The sequence below is a fragment of the Rutilus rutilus genome (assembly GCF_951802725.1).
Source record: "Rutilus rutilus genome assembly, chromosome: 21".
In the NCBI taxonomy this organism is placed as follows: domain Eukaryota; kingdom Metazoa; phylum Chordata; class Actinopteri; order Cypriniformes; family Leuciscidae; genus Rutilus; species Rutilus rutilus.
In genome coordinates, this window is record NC_140226.1 from 28,630,616 (window position 1) to 28,654,265 (window position 23,650).

Here is a 23,650-nt window from a genome sequence, read left to right on the forward strand (position 1 = left end):
GTACATAAACATTTACTACACTACAGTAGTGGCCAAAGGTGATGTCAGGAGGGGATAGTTTTTAATGTCCCTACAAGTTCAATTAAACCATCAAAATATAAGGAAAATATATATTTTTTTTAAATATGAGGGAACAAAACACTAAACTTGGTTTATCCGTTCTCCCACCCCCATGATGAGAGATGTTGATGTAGTGGCTTAAAAGATGGTGATTTTATTGTGTGTGTGGATGGAGCTTAACCAGCATCAGCTTAAAGATTTTTTTTTTTCGGGTGTTTTTGCATTTTATTATGATAGGACAGTATGTAGGACAAGAGGAAGAGAGAGACTTGAAAACTTCTCAAGCCTCGGTTAGAACTCAGGTCACTCAAAGTGCAACAGTGATTTAGATCAATGTTCTAACCACAAAGCTATCTCCGACAGCTCACCAGGTTTGGTTTTGTACACATAAGAACCTCATTGTGTATGAAACATTGGGAAAACAGAATCCGATGGCAAAAAATCCAGCTGTCAGAATCCGTAGTGTGGATGGAGCTTAACCAGTATCAATTTGATAAACTTCTTCCTTAAACTTCCACATCATAATCCTCTCCAAACTTCATGACAATGCAGATTAAGTTAACTGGGCGATAGTCATTATACTCTTCAGGACTGTTTTTATTTTATTTTGGAACCGGTATGATAATGTGTGAATCAATAGACCTCTGAAAAACGTCCACGCATGCAGGGGCTAGAAGCTAATTCATAGGCAAGAAGCAATTCATCTCCTGTAAAGCAGTATTTTCCAGCGAGAATTTTTTTTTTTTTACAAACATCATAAAGGTTATTTATAAAAAGCATTATTTATTATTATTATTTTTTAATAAACATAATTTATTATACATGCTTTTTCACTCAAATGCAAATATTGAACATACAAAGAGAGAGAGAGAGAGAGAGAGAGAGAGAGAAGCAACTACCAAAATAAAAAAGTGTCAGTGGGTAATAATTTTTTTTTTTTTTTTAAAGAAAAAGGTATAAAAATATTAAATAAATACTTTGCAAAGGTCATTAAAACTCTCACAAAGTCGTTATATAACACATTCTTTATAGCTTTCTTATTCATAGAGACTCTAATAGTAATAGGCCTACTGTCCATGTAGCCTTACTTCAGTCAACAAAATCATTAAGTTGGGTTTTATTTGTAAAATTGCATTTATGAATGTGAAATTGGTAAAAAAAAAAAAAAAAAGAGAATGTATAATATGAGAAAAATCTAATAATGAGCCGAGATAATGTAAGTTACTGTGAATCTCGCGAGACTTTTGCAGTACGACGGTTACCCTTCTAGACACGAGCACGTGCTGGGCGTGTTGTCAAACGTACAGGTGCGCACTTCACTCTCTCCGCCTCTTCGCGTGACGTCAGATTTGTGGAAGAAAATTGCGGAAATGCTACGTGGAATAACTAGGCTATTATAGACAATCAGCGTTTTATTACATCTATTGCTGTTTGTTTATGAGGGTAAGTGTGATTGTCGTTTTATTGGCGTAAGTCAGTTTAACCACAAGACGTTTGTTTACTATTAGAGAATGTATCACACAAAAGGTTTATTTACTGTTAATCTGTTTACTGTTGGTCTGTTAATCTGACCTCTACATTGTTGAAAAGGCAAAGCAACGTTAATAAAAATACGTTAAAGTGATAACTGATTGTTAAAAAAAAAAATCATATATTTGTGTCAAAAAGCAACTTTTTGTAATGTAAGCTATGATTTTTAGTGGTTCTCAGCCTTCACAGAGCCCTCCTTTCAGACTGTAATATTCTCTATATAACATATAGCGTTTATAAGAGATTAAATTAATATTTAAATGTAAAAAACGTACCGAATTTCTACATAACATAATTATTGCTGTAAAAGATTATGTAAAACTGGAAAGTTAGAAAATACATAATAGTTTATATCTTATAGATAGATATAGAAATACATACTACATCTCGATTCAATTCAATTCAATACAATACACTTTTTTGTAAATTTGTCTTGGACTCTGGTACCCACATACACATACATTGACCAAAAACATAACAATCCATAAACCATACACAAGCACATAAAAAATGTAAAATAAATAAAAAGTATTGCTTATTTAAAAGTCTAATCGACGTAGGTACAAAGGATTTCTTAAAACGATTGTATCTACACATAGGCAGCCTATATCGTCTGCCAGAAAGCAGCAACTCATAAACAGTACTCATAAATAGTTGTATATTTTCGTTTACTTTTTTGCAAAAAAAAAAAGTATTCTGTTCAACTGTTTTTATTAAAAATGTTAAATTGTGTTTAATGAATGTTCTATAACCAACAAGATACAAGTACCTATGAAAGCTTGTTTTCCGCCACAGAATAAAAAAACAAAACAAAACAGAAATGTACTTTATATCTCACAATTCTGACTTTATGTCTCGCAATTGCGAGTTTATAACTTGCAATTCTGACCTTTTTTAAGAATTGTGAGATAAAAGTCAGAATTGCGAGACATAAACTAGCAATTGTGAGAAAAAAATTTATTTATCTTTTTTTTCCACAATAAATACCTCATATGCGATTGTCCTGTAGGGATTAATAAAGTGTAAATAAAATATAATGTTTACGTAAAATGTAATATTTTACTCCACAGACATTTTGTTTCTCCCTGTCTTCAGATTCCTCGGTCCTCTTCCTGGAAATCGAAGCAAAGCGACTGAGGAAATGTCTTTGGAAGGAAGCATGTGTCATCTAACCTGCCTCTGAAATACAATGGGAACTCCCTGCAAACTGCACACTGCCAAAAGCATAGCTTCAAAGACGACAACAACAGAAATTAGGACAATATAGAGGCAACCCCTGCTGATCCTGCTACAGCTTGATAGAACAACTAGATGTAGACACAACTGTAATAGCGTCACGGGTGTTATTGGATTGCGTTGTTGTGTGTAATGGGGGAATGTATGTTGGACCTCTATGGTGAAGATGATTTTCAAAGTTGTGAAGGGTTTGACGAATGGTCCACGTTCAGTTCTGCGGACTGGACAGAACCCCAGCAAGATGACAAAGGGGTGTCAGACTTGGGCGGATTACAGGACAAAACCAGGAAGGAGGAATTATCAACCATACCTGTGACAGAAACAGGAACTTTCGAGTTTCCTGAAAACGTACGTTCTGCAGTTTTGCATATTTAACTGTGGTTACATGATACTAAAATCATTTAGAGGTGACATACTTTCAAACCGTTATGTCTGTGCTAAGTGTTATTGTGTTGTTTTACAGGCTGAAAATGGTGACAAGGTAAATCCCTGGTTCATTTTTAATGACTGCTTTCCAGTTGAGGAGGCAGAGAAAAATCTTGTCATGATGGAAATCCCTACATTGTCCCAGCTACAACAGAGCACATTAGACATGCCCTCTCAGTCTGCAGCAATATCAAGGTACAAGTCTATTGCTTTTGCTACTGTTCACTATGAGATCATGAAACCCAGTTGTGGTGAGATGCTTTGCAATTAGACAAAGTCGTTACAGCAGCCATCTTTACTTTTTTTGTTGGTTTTTTATTTGGATCTATTCATTTATTCACAAAATCAATTATAAATGCACATCATACAAACAATAACTTGAATATTACTCTACTATGACTTGCCATAATCTTTAGATTAGGTTCCAATTCTCACTATTAACTACGACTTTTGCCTCAATATAGTCCTAATTACTGCTTATTAATAGTTAGTAAGGTAGTTGTTTAGTTTAGGGGTTGGGTTGGATTAAGGGATGTAGAATATGGTCATGCAGAATAAGGCATTAATAAGTGCTGTATAAGTACTAATAAACAGTCAATATCCTAGTAATATGCATGGTAATAAGCAAGTAGTTAATAGTGAGAATTGGACCTTAAACGAAAGTGTTACCCATTTTATTATTATGAATATGTTTTATAAAAAATACAGTGAAGCAGTTTTGTTAAGGCGTTATAAATATTTGAAAACTTTTATCTGACAAATAAGATCATGTGGTGCAACCAAAAAAATAGAAACATAAAAAACATAAAGCCGGAAATCATATCGTATAGAGATTCAGATTGTAAAACTTTACAAAGTCCTGATATTTGTAAAAAAAAACAAAAAGAAAAAAAGTTTTATCTTAAATGTTTGGAAAATAACTATATTATTATTATTATTATTAAAATTATAATTTTTAATTGTTAGTTGAAAAACATTTGGCAACATTTCTCACTTTCGTTTAATTTAACCTGAATGACTAAAATAACTAAAACAAACTAAACTAAAACTTTCTTATCTTCTTCCACAGTGACCTTGAGCTTAGGAAAGGTGCTTTATAATACGTAGTATTATAATTATTAAAAATGACAAAAACACAAAGCCAAATTACTAAATCTTTAAAGGGATACTCCACTTTTTTTGGAAATAGGCTCATTTTACAACTCCCCCAGAGTTAAACAGTTGAGTTTTACCGTTTTCGAATCCATTCAGCCGATCTCCGGGTCTGGCGGTACCACTTTTAGCATAGCTTAGCATAGATCATTGAATCGGACAAGACCATTAGCATCTCTCTCAAAAAAATGAACAAAGAGTTTTGATATTTTTCCTATTTAAAACTTGACTCTTCTGTAGTTACATCGTGTACTAAGACCGACGGAAAATGTAAAGTTGCGATTTTCTAGGCTGATATGGCTAGGAACTATACTCTCATTCCTGCGTAATAATCAAGAAACTTTGCTGCCGTACCATGAGTGCAGCAGGCGTAATGATATGAAAATAGGTCTAATGGGTTAGACAAACTTAGTCCCGGTCATGTTGAAAGTTACCGAGCTGGGGACTACTTTCAGGCGCTGCGTCATATCATTACGCCTGCTGCACTCATGGTACGGCAGCAAAGTTTCTTGATTATTACGCAGGAATGAGAGTATAGTTCCTAGCCATATCAGCCTAGAAAATCACAACTTTACATTTTCCGTCGGTCTTAGTACACTTTGTAACTACAAAAGAGTCAAGTTTTAAATAGGAAAAATATAGAAACTCTTTGGTCATTTTTTTTTGAGAGAGATGCTAATGGTCTTGTCCGATTCAATGATCTATGCTAAGCTATGCTAAAAGTGGTACCGCCAGACCCGGAGATCGGCTGAATGGATTCGAAAACGGTAAAACTCAACTGTTTAACTCTGGGGGAGTTGCAAAATGAGCCTATTTCCAAAAAAACTGGAGTATCCCTTCAACTAAAATTTAAGTTAAAACAGATAATGTAACATTTAAATCTAATGGTATGTGTGTACATTGTCATCATTTGCGTCAATGTGCTCAAACTATTTTTGCACAGTAAAATGCTGTGAATTATTACTCTGTTTTAAATGATGGAATGTCATTGTCAAAAGTCTCTTTCTCTCTTTCTCATCAAGCCAAGCTGCACATTTCTGGTGTCATCTACAGTCTGGGTCAAGAATTCTGAGACTGTCCGGTCCCAAACCTAAACTATACTCCCATGAAGGACTGCTGAAATCACTGCAGCTCAGACACCCCGATGCACGCGCTGACTCACAGGTGCGTAGAGAGTGACATGGCTATGGACGGAGTATTCAGATTTAGCACATCACTCGACCCGCATCCTTTGTGCTACAGACATGATTGATACCTCATGTGGCTTGTTGAGGGGAGAGGCTGTGCTGTTACATATTCAGACTATTAAAATAAAGCAACTTTCATTTTTTATTTTCAGAACACAACTCTGTCTGATCTTGAACTAGAAAATCCAGAAGACCCTCCTGGAGCTCTTATTCAAACCAAGGTTGGTGACATATCAGTATGATTTCAGTACAGTCATTTTTCAAAGAAAGTGTTTGTTTGTTTCATTTCTAATATATTTTTTAGATAACTGGTGAAATAGTTTGCCAGGTCTTCTTAGGTAAATGTAAAACCTATTTAAAGAGGTTGTTTCACATTATTAAGCAAGTCACAGTTCTCATGCAATATGGGGAGGAAGTAAGATCTTTCTGAAGATGAAAAGCATGAAATGTCTTGGAAAAGGCATAAAACCAACTAATATTTGGCAAAAACTGAATAGAGATTGTCAGATTAAGCGATTTAACAACATTAAGATGGCAGTCTACCAAAATTATGGACTGGTAAAAATAAAGATATTTCAATATGTCAATCAAAAATGAAAATTGTCATGAACACAAAATATATTTTGAGACGTTGTTTGGACATTCAATAGAAGTCAAAGTTAACCAAAATATTTTGGTTACCAACATTCTTCAGAATATATTTTCTATTCCACAAAAGAAGAAAAAAATCATGCAGGTTTGGATTGAAATGAGGGTGAATATGGTAATTGATAACAGAATTTGTATTTATTTTATTTTTATGTATTTTTTAAACTGGTTTCCTCCAAATTTGAGGTGTTAGGTGGTCTATGATTTGTTTTATTTGTTTTTTTTAAGTATTTTTTTTAAATGATTTAGAGGAAATGAATTAAAGGTAAAAAATTAACAGGTTCATTGCCTTTTAAACTTTTTTTTTTGTAGCTGATGCCATCATCACACTGTCAAAATTCTCCAGGATTCTTCTATCAGATCTCACGCCAGTGGCTCAACCAGTACAACATGAACCTGCGGCCCAACCAGCACTAGAAAGATCCTCTGCAATAAACATCACATGTACACACACACACACACACACACACACACACACACACAGTACCTGGGTAAACTGTCTCTTTAAACAAAGTACAAACTTTTTCCTTTTTTCCTTAATGTATACACAAACAAGCACAGGTAAGGTCTTCACGCACTTTCACAAATATATCCCAGTAAAGCCTGCTTGACAAAAGCACAGGGACGTACTACTATGCACACTAGCTCAGGAAGAATTTCCTAACTTACTTGACATACACACTTACTAGTAACGTAAATAAGAGGCTGTTAACATAAGCATTAGAACAGAACTAACAAGTGCCTAATAAGAACAAAATCAAACCTCAAGTATATGAAGTTAACAGCCATATCATTATTTATATATTCAATTGTCTGTTGCTGCCTAAGCTCATTGCTTACTGTTCTTAAATCTGTTATTTTTATTGAGAACTGATATCTTAAATGTTTGAATGTATTTGGTATATTTATATTGGAAATATTTAAACAAGAATAAATGAATATACAGCTCTAATAGTTTGTCCTCCTGCACTCTAGATCAGTTTGCCTTTTATTATTATTATTATTTTTATTTATTTTAAAAAGGACTGAAAAATGTAACTCAAATGTTTAATAAAAAAGAGAAGTTTAAACTTTTACGGAATAATATTTATTTCTGGTTGGGTGTGTCAATGAGTCTTAAAAATAGATTATTACATTTTCTGGAAGTCCTTTTTTAGACTCAGTACATCAAATACATCAGTAATAAACAGATTAAACATTTTTGTCAGTCACAATTTTTGCATATGCTTTAACAAAAGTATATCTTATAACTCAGTCAGGGTTTTTTCATGCGTGGAGTAGGGTTGGGCGATATGATGACATCGATAGATATTTGTCTATATTTTCTGTATGTAAATATATCCGTGCAGAGCAGGACTGCTTAAAAATGACAGAGCAGAAAATAAACATGGATACATGAAAAGAAAAGATATGCTTGATGATTTATTAAAGGGGTCATATAATGCCATTTTTGTACAAGCTAATATGATTCTTTAGGGTCTAAATTAAAAGTTTGTAATATACTTTAATTAAAAATTCTCATTAGTATTGTAAGAAAACACTCATTTTACCTGGTCAAAAACAGCTTTGTTTTCAGCACGCCGTTTCAGTGCATGTGTCTTTAAATGATAATGAGCTTTGCTCACCCCGCCCCTCTGTTCTGTGCGTACACCGTAACACAATAACATAATAACCATAACGCGTTGTTCATTATAAACGTGGGATTATGAATTCTATTGAGAACGTTGTATATAGAAAACATGCCGTAATGTACCCTGAGTGTAAACAGCCGCATTCATCGTGAAGCGTGCTAGCGATTTGCAAAGATTAATATAAATATTAATATAAAGGTTAATAAAACTGTAACGTGGCAGGCTGGAACATAGAAGGAAGCAGGATCCAAATGCAGCAGTAGTACTTTTATTAAATAAACTAAAGACTAGACAGACTCAAAAACTCAGACATAGGGAACAGCACAACCAACATCTAACAACATCATGAACCCACAAACACTGAAACAAGACACAGGGTTTAAATACAGAGACTAACAAGCTAAACAAGATAACAAGGGGGCATGGTTAATCAGAAACACCTGGGGATACTAATAAACTAGAAAAACTACAAAGGACTACAAAACATGACACAGAACAGGAAATAACTAAAGTCCACACAAGACAAGGGAAACACAAGACAGGAATCATTACAAAAAACGTTACACTCACTTCTTCTTCTGGAGGTGCAGCAGGAACACGAATAGTTGGTACCGATCCTTTTTTCAGGAGCAGCTTCTTAGCAAAACCAGCTTTATACTGACCCTCGTTTGTAAAGCAGTCTGGTGTGTGAAATGATTTGCGCAAACATGAAAGCATTGACGTTGATCGTGGGGAATATTCCCTTCGAAACAAACTCAGCCACTGCGTCTTCAGCGGTTCAGATTTAAGAACATCAAAATGATGCTGTGTTCCTTATTACACCCAAGAACAGAACACCACAATCGCTTAGACGCCATTCTGCTCATAGACAGTGCTCCAGCGTATCAACAATGACCGCGTCGGACCGCTCGGACTATGATTGACAGCTCGCTCACGAGCGAGGGCAGGTCTGTGTTGAAATGCTGCTGTCAATCAACAATCGTGGGAGGGGCGTCGATTTTGTGACGTCACAAGATCGAACGGCTTGATTTGAGACAGGGGAAAACATATAAGGACATTAAAAAAAAAACACTGGATGGATTTTTATCATTATATGATGGTTGTGTACAGGCACTGCCAACACACATTTCAGTACAATCAACTTGTAAAAGTGCATGTACCATTATATGACCCCTTTAAAAAGCACAATAAATACTGTACAGTACTGAATTCGGTACTGACAGGCAATGACAACGTGACCTGAACGCTTAAATATACACATCTATGTATCAAAATGGCCATCTTGTTGAGCATTCACTTAAACACAGTCAGTTATGTCTAAACTGAAAGTAGAGTTAGGCGAAATTATTATTATCCAATAATGGATTCATACATAAGGTCTTAAGTGACAGCAGCCTCATATAGGCCTACCTGCTGCTGTCTATGTTAATGTTAATCGAATAACAAAAGAAAAGAAAACCATTCACTGCTCTTGACTGAATATCTTACATAGTTTTATTATGAATCTGTGTAGCCTATATGCAATTCATAAAATGTAAAAGGGCTTCCTGTATGTTATGTTAGAAAGAATGCCTTTGTAAACTCCTGTGACTTACTATAGCTAATTCCAGTTTAGGGCTAATTTGATATCAAGCTTATTAATTATATCAACACAATTGATCACCAAATTAGTCAAGTTTAATGTTCATCAGTTTGAACCGTTTGCCTGGTTTAGTCGACTGACACATTTAGCTTTATGTGGCACTCCCGAGTTCTGTCACACTTCCTGTCATTGTGCTTGTGTACAAACTAAAAACAGTACTACTCTATGTTTGGTAAAACCTAGCAAATAGGAAGTTCACTACTAGTCAAAAAGGTCACAGAAAATACAAGTTAACACATTTGATCTGAGCATCCGTTCTCACGCTCAAAGTCCTGACTGCAACACAAAGTTTAAAGCATCAAGAACTATTCAGGGAGAACTGATTGATTACTCTGTTATCATTTCTTGTACAGGTCTCTTGGTCTATATAGATGTGTATGTATTATTTTTGGAAATGTTTTGCATTGATTTGAATATAGAACATGAAAAGCTGATTATGTGAACATCATATGTGGCAGAACCACATTTACCCTTAAATGCACCATAAAATGCTTTGAATAAAAGCATCTTCCAAACACACAAACTTCACTTTCGGTAGTTCTAGAGAGCAATGAATCACCAAACTGATACATTTGACCACCTTTAATTTCTTTTTATTTATAAAAAAGAAGCCTTTTATCAGCCACATGCGTTTGATTGTGTAACTACGTGTCTTTATGCAGGCACACAGTCCGTACGTGTGATTCTCACCTGAAAGCGGACAAAACATCCTCTTTTTTTCTGCACATCAGCACCTTGCTCTAACCATTTCCTCTACAAGTGTCTGTGGCGTCTCGCATCATTTCGCCGACAATTGCATAATGCTCTCCTGAATTCACACTTTGGCTAAATCTTTTCATAATCTAGTTTACAAGTTTTTAGAAAGGTCTCTTTATTTATGGCAGGTTCATATTGTTGTGAAAACTTTTATAGTTTCAAATGAATGACTCTGAAAATGTCATGCGGTGTAACCAAGTAATAAATAAGGTTAAAGTATTTCAATTATTTTATACAACTTTTTAGAAATGTCATGCATTATTAACTTAAATTATAAGAGACATTGACACAGTCACAACAAGGGTCCTTTCTATGATATAATTTCCTGCTTTATGTTAGTGACACCATTTGACTTTGGCAGAAAACTTTTCAGATATGAATAACTACTTAAGGTTTTCACTGTATGAAAAGATGCGTCCCGTTTGCCGTTGTTCAACTTTTTTTTGTGGGCGAAGTCCAGCAATTTCAATAGGAATCCATGCGATGTGGAATTTCGAGTGAGGGGAAAAAATATCCCAATGCAGCTACGCAACGAATTAAAGTTGGTAATTTGAATGAAAGAGGTTGGATTTATTAAACTATTTGAAAAGTCTGCTATACGTCACCAGAGAGAAGTTGTTTCACCGTAACAAATCAAGTAATGACAGTTTGATAAAAAAAGTAACAGTCAAAACATATTCACAAAAAGATCAATGAATTGTTACTGTAATGATATCAAAGGTATGGATGATTCATTTTAATATAACAAATATAACAGGAACATTTCATATTTAAATTCGGTAACACTATTTTAAGGTGACGTAGTTACACGTACTTACGTAACTCTATAGTAAGTACATGTAGTTAATTAATATTACTCAGAAGATCTTGAACTGCTTCGTAACCCTTGCAGGCCTTTGTGGATCCTCTTAATAACACTGTCGCTGGTAAGAACGTAGAAAACTGGATTTATGGCACTGTTGATGGTAGACAAACCCAGAGAGATCGTATAGGGTGTGTAGACACTTCTTTCAAAGTCACATTTCCCCTTCAAAGAGTAATTGACGGCGCGTAGCAAAAGGATGACATGGTAAGGCGTGAAGCAGACCAGAAAGAACAAGACGACAGCCACGGCCAGGTTACGAACTTTGACTTTGGTCCGTAGCTTCAGGCCCGTGCTAGCTTGCACGTTAACAAGGATGGCCAAGTTGCAGACTATTAAAATGCACAGCGGGATGAAGAAACCGATGAAGAAGCGGGCATAGTTGAGTGCCGTCACAACATCAGAGGGGTTGCTTGGCTCGAAGCACCGCTTCTCCTCCATTTTCTCCGAGTTGCCCTCTGTCATGATGAAAACCGGCACGTGTCCCACAGCAACGACTACCACAATCACAACAGTGATGATCACGGCATGCCTCATCTTTCTCAGACCTCGAGACTCCACGGCGTAGACCACCCCGACGAAGCGGTCCATGGAAATGCAGCACATCAAGAAGATACTGATGTACATGTTGTTGAAGAACACATAGCCGGTGAACTTACAGGCCAGAGAGCCCCATTCCCAGTGATGGCCTCTGTTGATGTAAATGGCCCAGAGCGGAAGTGTACCTAGGTACATCAGGTCACATACTGACAGGCTGAAGAGGTAGATTCCTAGAACGTTCTTCCGACACACTTCGATGAGCGTGAAGAAGACTGTGATCAGGTTAGCAGGCAGACCTACTGTGATGACTATACTGTAGAGAGCCACAAGTGGAAGTGGGTTTTCTTCATCGTAAGGCGGCTCACAACCGTTTGTGCGGTTTGGGGGTATTGATGTTGTACTGGTTATGTTCATGGTCACTGGGAGGCTGAGACTATCCAAAAAGATAGAAAAAAAAATAGTTAAATTGGCGTTCATTTAAAGAAACATGCGGTTAGCAGCAGTAGTATGGCAATGGCATCTTAAACAGTGCTACCTTAAAGCTACACTTTGTAATTTTTTAAGTTGATTCTCTGCAAAAAACACTTTGTTCTTTCAAATTGATATGTACTCCTTCTACCAACTAATCAAGTATTCTCGTAAGCGTAGAATCTGCCATTTAGAATACATACGAGCGAATGGCGGCAGCCATGTTGCGCCTCCATCTTGAAAATACATTAGCCAAAGAGGGACATACCTGGAAATTCAAGCTTCGCCTTTCGCGTTTTGACACTCATTGGCACCGTGACGAATGCGAGGGGGAGATTATTCGCGACTGCCGGAAGATTTGAAATAATACGGCCACCGTAGGAGTTAAAACGCCCTCGGAATGGGAGGGGCTAGAAAGTAATATTCAGTTGGTAGTCATATACAATTTCACCGCTAGATGGGAGAAAATCCTACACAGTGTAGCTTTAAGTATAATAAATACATTTTCAGAAGTATGTTATCGTTTCCACTCAGATTATTTCCCACAGCAAAGTCAAATATTATAAAATACTATATACAGGACATTTTTATATTAATCAATGTATTAATATATTGGACAAACTAAACTCACAATTTTTGAGATGGCCATTTTAATCAGAGTTAAGGTGCGGTCACATTGTTCAGGGAATTTTCGCAGGGGAAAACCAGTCCAGAATCACACAATTGCGAATTTTAAGTGAGGGGAAAAGATTTCCTCTGACAGATTGTGCAACAGGTCCATGAGATTCACCGCATTACCAGCAGAAAAGCTGCTTGGTTTGAAACAGAGACTTCTCTGTGAGTTGTGCGACATATGTCGCTACACTATTGACAATAGACAACAGACCTTTTATGCCAGCAAAATTTTGCTAAAATTTCACTAATGGGACCACACCATTTAGTTGAACTTACAGAAATAACTGAATGAATTATGAAGCCACTAATCGTCACGTGACCTACTGAAAATATGGCGACCACCATGAGCGCCCCACACCATGGTAAATAAAACAGATTATTAGGCTACTGATAAATGATTTTAAACATTTTTAAGTACTATTCATTTCTAGATGTGTAGCTTTTAATGAGGAGAAAACAAACAACAACAAAAAAAAAAACACTACACCCAGCTTTAAACAATGCTGACTATCATTAAAGTCTTTTTATCCATCTTTTAACAAAATCATAAACATTCGATCCTGATAGAGAAAACCAATAGAAAGTATATAATATCAATATAATATAAGAGTTTGACAACATAACAAAAGTATGATGTCAAAATGTTCTACAAGTATAGCTCTTAAAAGAGGATATGCTGCATTAAAAAGCGTTCTTTTGTAGCATTTTTTAAGCTTCAGAACAGTAGCTATCAGTAGTTTTATCAAATTTGATTTTACAATTCAACAACATGATGCATTGGTTGTTTCCCTTGAAGAGGTAAGTTGAAACCACAACTATTTTGCATAACGAATAAAACAGTTACCTCTTCCAGGTGATCGTGGAAACTCTACTCAGTCTCAGTGTTCATATCATCAATCTCTTTTCCTATTTGTCAAATTATATTATGTAATACAAGCCCGAACGCTCTTTTTCATCCCCACGAATGCGTTAGATCCGTCCAGCGACACAGCCAAAAGGAAATGAGATGATAAGGATGAGCAAGTGTTCAGTTATCTGCAGTTACGTGTGAGATGCTGTCACTCACGTACGGTGTAGACAAAGGGTTAATAGTATGCAAATAGTATGCGTTTTGATACCTTTGTATCAAATACGTTTGAGACAGCAAGCCATCTGAGTAACATTTTATTTTACATTTTCTTACAAAGGCGACGTCATTTGTGGACATTATTATTATTATTGTTTTTTTCTTCACATTATTTTATCTTTAAACACGAGGTGGCTGAACTTACCTCGCTTTCCCTTACTGTAAGTAGCCTATTTATTTTGTTGCATTTGACCTAAGCGTGCTAAAACGTGGTCCTAAACACATCTGCGTTTACTATGGGGTCATATTTGAATAAGGCAATCTCTGATTGTTAAACATTAGATAAACACCCAAAACATTTTTCTCATGACTATATTTGGACTGCATGCATACACAACTGCTCTTCAGTGGGTTAAATCACCCACTTAGAACGTAAGACAAAAGGTTCCTCCAGAGGGCGCTGCAGGGATACAAATGTTTTTGTTTGTTTTGTGTGTGTGTGTGTGTGTGTGTGTGTGTGTGTGTGTGTGTGTGGAACAACTGTCTATGGTGTGGAAATGGCTGCTTTACAAAGCATTAAAATTCTTTAATAATGTATTCGCATAGGCCCAAACCCGTATGACTTTGTTTCGTCTGTGGAACACAACGTTATCATCACATTATTATTCCTTGCGACTTAATGAAATTTGGACTAAAAATGGAGGGGAAAATGAATATCTTGTTAATAATAATTTGATTGAATCTTCCAGTATACTGATACTCTAAAATAATAAAAAGTCATACATTCAACAATTACTTTTATATAATATAACATAATTCTTAACCTTTTATATTATTTTTTTGTGTTATGTAATTTTGTATGTCAAACCACATGCTTTTATAATTTGATTACAATCTGTGATGAAATTTCAATGTAGCCTATATTTAACTTTTTTTTTTTTTTTGTTATATTAAAGAATTGAATCCATCAAGACTTTTAAACTGTTGCAAAATCCGTCCTGGATGTGTTGCTGTGGTGACGCTTTACGGCATTTGAATCATGGCGGAGTCGCTGAACGGTGTACAGTTGAGCACGGTAAATACTTGATTTTAACCACTTCAGACACAAATGCAATCGCATGTCACGAGTTTTTCAATAGATTGTGCTTTTAGCAGGGAAAGATATATGCTGAATCTGTGCGGTAAACCTGTAGATTATGTTTTATTTACGATTTAATGATGAACATTTTGGTCAGATACCAGATTTTGTTGACATGATTGTTGTTTATCATCCAGCATGTAAAGCAGCAGATTTTAACAGCGCTCTATTCTACATCATCGCATATTCTATGGCATTTAGTACGTTTTTTGTCTCTTTAAATTTGTAACATGAGCTGTTAATATTTTGTGTTAAATGGTTGGTAGAAAATTATGGTATGTTTTTTTAGTTACATTTTCGGGCTGATGCTTTTAAAAGTTTAATTTGTTTACGAAACGACGAAAATCATAAATAAAGATCCACTCTCACTTAAATTGAGTTGAATAAGACCTTTTGAGAGACAAATTTTTTACCAGGTCTTCGGCCTTGTGCAATTTTTTTTCCACCTTTTAGTGCAGCTTTTTAACAATATATATATATAATCATTATTTATAATCAGAATATTTGATAATAGTTTTTTATTTGATATCTGCTAGTACATAATGTAGTCTTGCATATTCTAGCCATATTTAATATGTGGTTAACTAACTTATACTTCTTAAAAACTTATACTCACCCCACACACACACACACACACACACACACACACACACACACAAATAACATTTAACAAGTTTAGAAAAATTTGGTTGTGAATGTTGAGCTAGATTTGAAACGCAAGTATGCGTCAGGACTGACCCTTGGTTTTCCTTGAATGATCCTGTGGCAGACAGTGAGGTTAACTCAATCATCAAGTTATATTATAATTAAAATATATTTCTTCCTGGTCTAAACAATAATCAAATTTTTGTAAAAGATTGGGAAGACTGTGATCAGACTCATCGTAATTGTTAGATTGTGCCAACAATAAAGAAAATCTTTAAACTAGTTGTCAAGCTTGACTTTCACCGTTTTACAGTGTTTTGGAGAGTGTTTTGATTGCTAAAATGTAATTTTTGAACACTCAAATACAATTATAAATTCCATATTTCATCATATGATCATTTAATTTAATTTTACTATATTGTTTATGCTCTTTCTCTTTTGCCACCAGAAATGGCAGGAGGCTTCAAACAGAGGGGCTGCTATACTCAGCTATTTGGGGGAGCAGGTCCCCCTGATTTACTGCCTAGAGAGAGAGCCACAGCCAGGAGAGGAGGAGCAAAAGGTTGAGGAACGCCTCCTGTATCCTCTGGAGTGCTTTCTTTTTGGGGAGGACCCCTGTGTGGGCTTGGAGAAGCTACAGCAACACAACAGCAGCTCATCAGCTCAGCAGTGTGGACGTGTCTTCAAAGAGGGCGAGACCGTCTACTCCTGCAGGTTAGAATGGTGAAGTAAAAATACTTCACGGTTTATGCAGTCACCATCAGCTGAAAGTGACATGTGAAGGCCGAGTTTGGTAACCCATGTCCTCTGCATTTAACTTATCGAAGTTAGTGCACACACATTAGGAGCAGTGAGAAGTGAACACGCTCACTGCAAACCGTGGACACACACCGGGGGCAGTGGGCAGCCATTTTGCTGTGACGCCCGGATAACATACTCCTATGTATGTTTGTAAGGAGTACATCAGCAAGACTGATTGATGGGCCGGTATTTCCGTATTTGGGCATTGTTTCGATGCGCATTGTTCATTGGACAGCCGTGGTCAATGGACAATGCACGCTTTGCTTATTCAAGTTAGTGGCGAGGCCAGAATTTTTAAAGTGAGTGGACCTTGGTGAAATAGGGTGGACCTCAATGCCTACTCTCAAATGACATAATTTTACAATTCATGGGATACAAATAATTAGACAATGAAGATGAGTTAAATGTGATTTATTTTCAGCCAACAGTTTCATGAAAATGACAAAATCTATTATAAACAGGCTTAAAATAACCAATGAATACAATAGATGAAGGGTAAATAATTATAGACATAGTGTGTAAGGCTGGGAAAGGCTTCCCCTGGTCTTGGACTTGGATTTGGCATGGGATTTTCTCACTGCTTCTGATTGCTTTTAGACTTGTAGGGAAAAATCTGCTCATAACCGCTGGTCTAGGATCAGTTTGCTCCGTAATAATAATAGCACATTGGCGATTTGGCAAATGATCCTGTGCATATCATCTGTGTTTACACTCTGGAGAGCATCAAATGGTTATTTTTACAACGTGCTTTTTTAGCATTGAGCAGTGTAGCTAATGACAGACATGTCTGTTGAGTTCTTGAATGCAATGGCCAATCAGAGGTGTTTAAGTTAGAATCCACTAACTGCTCAAAGCTGGAGTTTTGTCCAGTTCTGCACGCTCACAAATCCTCTCATTAGAACAAGGTGTAGACATATTATATATAAGCATTAAGCAATATCACATGAGTAGCCGTGCCATATGGCTCCAATGTGCCGTAGGCAATCACAACCACGCTGATGTAGAGCCATATCGCATGGTTAGGAGTGTGATATTGTGTTTATACAACAGTATGACGGCACAACTGTGTAAATAAATCAAAAACAACAATGGAGTGTCTTTAAAAACCCTCTTCCTTCCGCCACGGATTCAGATCTCAGGTTGACAGTTTAACAGATGAGCCCAAGGCACTGTTACTAACTCTAATATGTCACTTTAGAAATAGCAACAAGAAATGCTGAGTCACTTCATTGAAGCTTCTTGTGTTATGTAGAGTAATGAGAGAGAGAGATCAACTAAGCAAGTGCATTATCCGCTTCTAGCTGATATTCTTTAGGTCAATCTTATATTCATAATCATAAAATCTGTTGAATGTGTGCTGAGGAAAGCAATATCTTTGTCTTTGTCCTTTAAACAGTTAAGGGGATTTCCCATGACAGCACTAGCCAATGCATTTACAACCTTGTTTCAGTCACTTTCACCATAAAAGTCTTTGCTATTGGCTTCCTCATGAAGATAGTCTTTGCAACCATCTAATGTTATAATGTAACTTTCACTGAAGTCGAAATCAAAATCACTAACGGACCCTTTCTCAATATAAATCGCATATTTGAGGTATAAATAACTATAAAAAAAAAAAAATTTTATTGAGATTGTGAGGAGCCCTGTTCAATGTATGGGTTGCATTCGACACTATTGCTTTCCTTGCCTTGAATCATCCTTATATGTATCTCCAGGGACTGTGCAATAGATCCCACCTGTGTACTCTGCATAGAATGCTTCCAGAAGAGTGTGCACAAAAGTCATCGCTACAAGGTACGTGCACTCATCATCATCATCTTCATTATTATTATTATTATTTTATTTTTTTTACCTTTAATGTTTATGATATAGTTTTTAAAAAAAATGTAATTACATAAATTTTTTTATTTTTTATTCTTATATATTATATTATATGATGTATTTGTTATTATAATTATAATTATTTACGTTGCGACCGCAGATGCATGCCTCAGCAGGAGGAGGTTTTTGCGATTGTGGAGACCTGGAGGCTTGGAAGACCGGACCCTGCTGCTCTCAACACGACCCTGGCACTTCAGTTGCTATGGAAACGGTACAGTTCATTCTCCTGAAGCTTATCGGTGTAACGATTGTTGTAGACTTTTACCGTGAACAGTATTGTTGAACTAACTTCCTGCCTTGAGGTCAGAGGAGCTGTTCTGCCCCTGCGTTCGCTAACCCCCAGCCCTCCCTCCCTCTGTGGGAAAACGGAGTGTGTGGGAAAGTGACACGCTGTGATCGGCTGTGATGCAAAACCAGCTGGAAAAAACAAACAGACTACAGGGGTAGAAGAACAAGTAAAGTCTTTCGTGAGAGGGTTTGTTGTACAAGCAAACAAATGTGTTAGAATGAAAGTAATAGACTTGGTGTTTAAGGGTATAAATCCCAGTATTCCATCAAAAGCTAGGTTGTACTGACATGGGATGTAATCATGGCAGATTTCTAGCTGTGTGCCTGGATTTTGGCCTGGAAAGCAGATGGTCTGTTTCAGTGGTCAGATAATTCAATAGATCCGCCGTGATCAGATCAGGGTCTAGATCCACACTCACTCACCACATACTCACCTTTGTCGGAAAACAGCAGGTGGCTTTTTGTCTTTGACACCCTCAGGCGAGATCTAAACATGCACATAATGAACATGACAGATTAGCATTAAACCAAAACAACAAGCATCATATCCTGCTCAAAGTGTCTGCCATGCACAGTCAATTTATGAGCACTTTCGGTACCTGAACTCTTTTAATGGAGTGACTGGCTTTTAGGAGATGTTACAGATTGTGATGTTCTGGTGGTGTTCAGAAAATTGAGGATGTTTGGAAGGTTACTGCAGTAAGGCCTCTGGGAGCTCGACTTCTTGCCAGATATCAGACAAATATACAAATGAGAATAAACAACAGTGATGTTATTTTTGTGATCTTCCCTCTGTGAGCCTGCTGTCCCAGTACTTAGCAGAATTCCCAAGCTGTTCTTTTCCACACCGTGAAAGTGAATGGGGACTAGCGCTATCAAGGTCCATAAACAAAAATAAAGGCATCATCAAAGTAGTCCACATGACTCGTCTCGTGCACTGTATTTCAAATCTACTAAGGTCATGTGAGACAAAGGCCACAGTTTAAATCATTCACTGAAAATCTTCTCATCCACTCGAGCTCTGAAATTCTCATTTTCATCAAATTGACAGGCAAGGGTGTCAGTACGTAGCTGAAAAAAGGAAATGAGGGTCTGCCTATAACCAGAGCCGTTATCCAACTGAAGGCACTGGACTTCGCCAAAGACCTGAACATACCCGCCAGCGAGGCAACTCATTTCTTATTTCGGCTACGTACTGACACACTTGCCTGTCAGTTTCTTTGAGCCGGCCGGTTTGATGCGGCGTAAGAATGATTTAGTCTTGCTCAGCGCTTGCCCTCTGACTTTAGGGAGAAACTGCTGTCTTTTCAGCGCTATGTGATCGAGTTAAGGAATTTTTTTTTCACATCCCCTGCATCAGATAGGTGATGCGATCAAACACCTGTGTTTTTGACATGCTAATGCTTTTAATGTACATAAAACGCGCTGTCAGTGAATGTCCTCCTGACACACACACACATTCACACGACCCACAGATAGACGCGCGCCAGTATCAAGTTCTCTTTCGCGGTAGAACGAACAACACACATGTATGCCAAAATGAACGCGCTGCCTGTGAATGTCCTGACTGTGACACACAGAAAGACTCGCGCTAATATCGTGCATGCGCACAAAACAGCATGCCAGAATACAGTTCTGCGCGTGTGAGATCCGCATCTCTGACAGCAGCGGCTGGTCTTAAAGGGACAGTACACAGTAGCCACTAATTATATCTGTCGCTAAAGTTAATCAAAGAACAAAGGGAACAGAGAAAAACACTCACTGCTCTTGACTAAAGAACTTTTTTTCTTTAGGCAGATTATCACTAATCTGTGTGTGCATTTATTTTCCTTGAGAACCAAGCAAGTCATGAAACCATTTGTTTATTATATCGTATATCGCATATCGCAATATTAACCTCATTTATCGCAATATGACATTTTCCCCAAATCGTGCAGCCCTAGTTCCCAGTATGCATACGGTTAGAAGATGGCTGTGTCTCATGTGACCTTGTTATTTGTACACGCTGTGACTATACAAATCACAACATGTAAATAGGAAAATGTTGGCGTTATTTTGTCACTGATTGGGAGCAGTATGCTAGCTGGAGCCATTTACCTCCAGTCTTTGTGCTAAGCTAGGCTAGCGGTGGGTGCGTCAGACAGAGTTACGGCACGCACGGAGATGAAAAGGGTATGTGTGGACTTGGGGGATACGGTGAATAAGCTAAAGTCCCAAAAAGTCAGCGTGCTCCTTTAAGGGATGTAGAATATGGTCATGCAAAATAAGGCATTAATATGTGCTTTATAAGTACTGATAAACAGCCAATATCCTGGTAATATGCGTGCTAATAACAACTAGTAATCGCGTGAACCTTAAACTAAAAGGTTATCAAAAATTATTTTAAATAAAAGCATTTTCTTCCTCATCTTATAATCAGGGTCGTCTTATATTTGGAACAATACGGTAATAGATTTTTGTAGGTGAGAAGAAAACCAATTGTATACAAAAAGTTTAACCATTCTGTGAACAACTAAAAACGAAAGGACTCTCAGTGACTGTTGCCGTCATGTGTGTCACAGGATGAGTGTGTGATGGATCCAGGTCTTCAAGGAAGGGCTCAGACGCTGTTCCACCTGTTGCTGCGGTACACGGCAGACATGCTGGTTTGGGAAGAGAACAATGAACTATCAGAAGAGCTGAAGCCAAAGTGAGATATGCAGTTACGTGCTCCACCTTCAGCAAAAAAAAAAAAGGTTAAAGGTTAATGTTATTTAATATTGTGTTTAGAGTGAAAGAAGACACCTACTTCTGTGTGCTCTACAACGATGAACATCACTCATATGACCACGTCATCTACACACTTCAGCGAGCAATCGCCTGTGACCAGAATCAGGCTCAAATCTACACTGCACTCATTGACAAGGAAGTGAGTTTACTTAGCATCCACTTTCCACATGCTCTTACGTTGTCAATGCACAGACTTTTCAATAGTGCCGTTATTATGATGTCAGGGGCGGAAAGCAGTGAAGAGAGGTACCCTCAGATCCTGTCAAGACGCCAGGGATAATATCAAGGTAAACATACTTGTACACTCTATATACACTCATTTGGTTGTTTGTAGATGTAACGACTATTTCAAATTTGTTAACTCGCATTTGAGTTTCCTGTGCAGCGTAACTCAGAGCACATTATCCAGAGACCTTTGCGGGTGGAGATTCTTCACACTGCTGTTATGGCCCATCAGACCTTCGCCCTCAGACTCGGCGCATGGTTCCAGAAGATCATTGGCTACTCAGGTAGACCATTTAGGACTCGTGAACTAAGGACTGGTTCTTGTTTATAACTCTTCCATTTTTAGATCGATATAATACTGTTCACAACAGTTACATTTACACGGCATCCGTTTCATGGCTGTAGTAAGCCCTTCTGAATCTATAGTGCAAACATCGATTCAGCCCTTCTGAGGGGTGTGTTCACACTTGGCACACTCTGGTGCGATTGCTCTGATAGTGCAGTTGGTGCACACCAAATGAACCCTGGTGCAGTTCGACTGAAATATGAACACAACATGGACTAAAGACATGTAAACGAAACAACAACATGACTTGGCGTCACAAGATGCGACCCTAAAAAGGACAGAATTCTCAAGCATACAGTCGTTTTTTTCTCTACATAGTCGCGATTTGGCCATCCCAGTTCGGTACAGGTGTCAGAACCGCGTCTCGGATCTTTGTTTGTGTGTGTATAATGGAGGAATTCCTAATATACTTTAAAATATAATTTATATCTGTGATGCAAAGCTGAGTTTTCATCAGCCATTACTCTTAAGTGTCATTAGTGCCTTCATTACTCTTCGGTCTTCAGTATCACATGATCTGTCAGAAATAATTTTCAGGATTCATTGAAGAATAAAAAGTTTAAAAGAATTGTTGCATTTTTTCTAACATTTATAAATCTTTGCTATTCTTTTCTATTTTAAATAAGTGCTGTTCTTTTTTAACTTTTTATTCATCAGAGAATCCTGAAAAAATGTATCGCAGGTTATTAGAAAATATTAAGCAGCACAACCAATGCTGATTATGACTGAGTATCAAATCAGCATATTAGAATGATTTCTGAAGGATCATGTGACTGAAGACTGGAGTAATGATGCTGAAAATTTAGCTTTGCATCACAGAAATAAATTCTTTATTGAAGTATATTAAAATAGAAAACCATTATTTTTAAATTAATAATATTTCACAATATTTTCACATAATATTTTTTTTCTGTATTTTTGATCAAATAAATGCAGGCTTGATGAGCATAAGAGACTTCTTTCAAAAACATTAAAAATAGTAATGTTTCCAAACTTTTGACCGGTACTGTATAACAATAATCTGTATCTATTTATACATTTTAATATATATTTTTTCCTTAAAAGAAATGTTACCAGGGTTTTGAGACCGGCTTTTATGTTGCTTATTTTTATAAAACATGTTGAGGTTTTGTCCTTGTCGTTGGTTCTGTAGTTGGCCTCAGGGAGGTGTTCTGCCAGGTGGCTTTGGAGCCGGCCGCAGAAAACGATAAACTCTGCTTGATCAGTCGACTCATGCTGCATGATGCCAAACTTTATAAAGGTAAATATTGCAATCTCTATAACGGGGTAGCACGATATACTGTATTGATGATAATCCTGATATTTAAAAAACGAAATATCGTTATGTTAATAAGGGTTGTCCCAAAATGCTGGTATTGGCGATAACAGTAATATTTAAAATGAATAGTACACATATGATGATTTGACACGTGAATGGACAAAGACATCCTGTAGCTGAACGAAATGCAGATATAGAGACATTTTGACTGATCAAACATGAAGAGAATTAACACACCATTGCCACAGTAAATGGTTTATCTGTGTTATTCAAGCCATCTCGAGTATTTTCATAAAGATAATGTATATTTATAATGCAGTGCCAATTGACATAGCCTTTATGTCCATATAGAATACTATAAAATAATATAATTTCTGCCTCATTCTGTGATAAGAAGCC

General features: G+C 36.9%; 3 protein-coding genes across 4 annotated transcripts in view; 2 read left to right on the plus strand and 1 right to left on the minus strand.

Moving 5' to 3' along the window:
- The first annotated feature begins 1,399 nt into the window (after positions 1-1,399).
- LOC311281312 (uncharacterized protein) lies at positions 1,400-7,189 on the plus strand. The gene is made up of 6 exons (XM_084394157.1): positions 1,400-1,503; positions 2,686-3,174; positions 3,290-3,447; positions 5,427-5,568; positions 5,744-5,812; positions 6,552-7,189. The coding sequence occupies exons 2-6, from the start codon at positions 2,959-2,961 to the stop codon at positions 6,654-6,656; spliced, it is 690 nt and encodes a 229-aa protein (XP_084250283.1). The 5' UTR covers positions 1,400-1,503; positions 2,686-2,958; the 3' UTR covers positions 6,657-7,189.
- Positions 7,190-10,089: 2,900 nt separating this feature from the next.
- On the minus strand, positions 10,090-13,822 carry gpr132a (G protein-coupled receptor 132a). The gene is made up of 2 exons (XM_084394226.1): positions 13,658-13,822; positions 10,090-12,103 (listed from the first exon to the last, which is right to left on the minus strand). The coding sequence occupies exon 2, from the start codon at positions 12,082-12,084 to the stop codon at positions 11,122-11,124; it is 963 nt and encodes a 320-aa protein (XP_084250352.1). The 5' UTR covers positions 12,085-12,103; positions 13,658-13,822; the 3' UTR covers positions 10,090-11,121.
- A 995-nt stretch (positions 13,823-14,817) lies between these two features.
- The window catches only part of ubr1 (ubiquitin protein ligase E3 component n-recognin 1), a 33,680-nt gene continuing 24,847 nt past the window's right edge, over positions 14,818-23,650 (plus strand). The window contains exons 1-9 of one of the 2 annotated variants that reach the window (XM_084393534.1): positions 14,818-14,954; positions 16,111-16,376; positions 18,179-18,257; positions 18,445-18,555; positions 21,194-21,321; positions 21,402-21,540; positions 21,626-21,688; positions 21,775-21,910; positions 23,126-23,233. In XM_084393534.1, coding sequence (XP_084249660.1) covers positions 14,919-14,954; positions 16,111-16,376; positions 18,179-18,257; positions 18,445-18,555; positions 21,194-21,321; positions 21,402-21,540; positions 21,626-21,688; positions 21,775-21,910; positions 23,126-23,233 — 1,066 coding nt within the window. In that variant the 5' untranslated portion in view covers positions 14,818-14,918. The remainder of the gene's footprint in view (positions 14,955-16,110; positions 16,377-18,178; positions 18,258-18,444; positions 18,556-21,193; positions 21,322-21,401; positions 21,541-21,625; positions 21,689-21,774; positions 21,911-23,125; positions 23,234-23,650) is intronic. The other variant, XM_084393535.1, reaches the window with a different exon arrangement.

What these genes read in the sequence shown, in the direction of transcription:
- gpr132a (XM_084394226.1), bottom strand. Translation starts at nt 12,084, where the DNA reads ATGAACATAACCAGTACAACATCAATACCCCCAAACCGCACAAACGGT.
- LOC311281312 (XM_084394157.1), top strand. Translation starts at nt 2,959, where the DNA reads ATGGGGGAATGTATGTTGGACCTCTATGGTGAAGATGATTTTCAAAGT. An exon ending in CAGTCTGCAGCAATATCAAG is followed by an intron (nt 3,448 to 5,426) that starts GTACAAGTCTAT and finishes TTTCTCATCAAG; the next exon opens with CCAAGCTGCACATTTCTGGT. An exon ending in ATGCACGCGCTGACTCACAG is followed by an intron (nt 5,569 to 5,743) that starts GTGCGTAGAGAG and finishes TTTTATTTTCAG; the next exon opens with AACACAACTCTGTCTGATCT.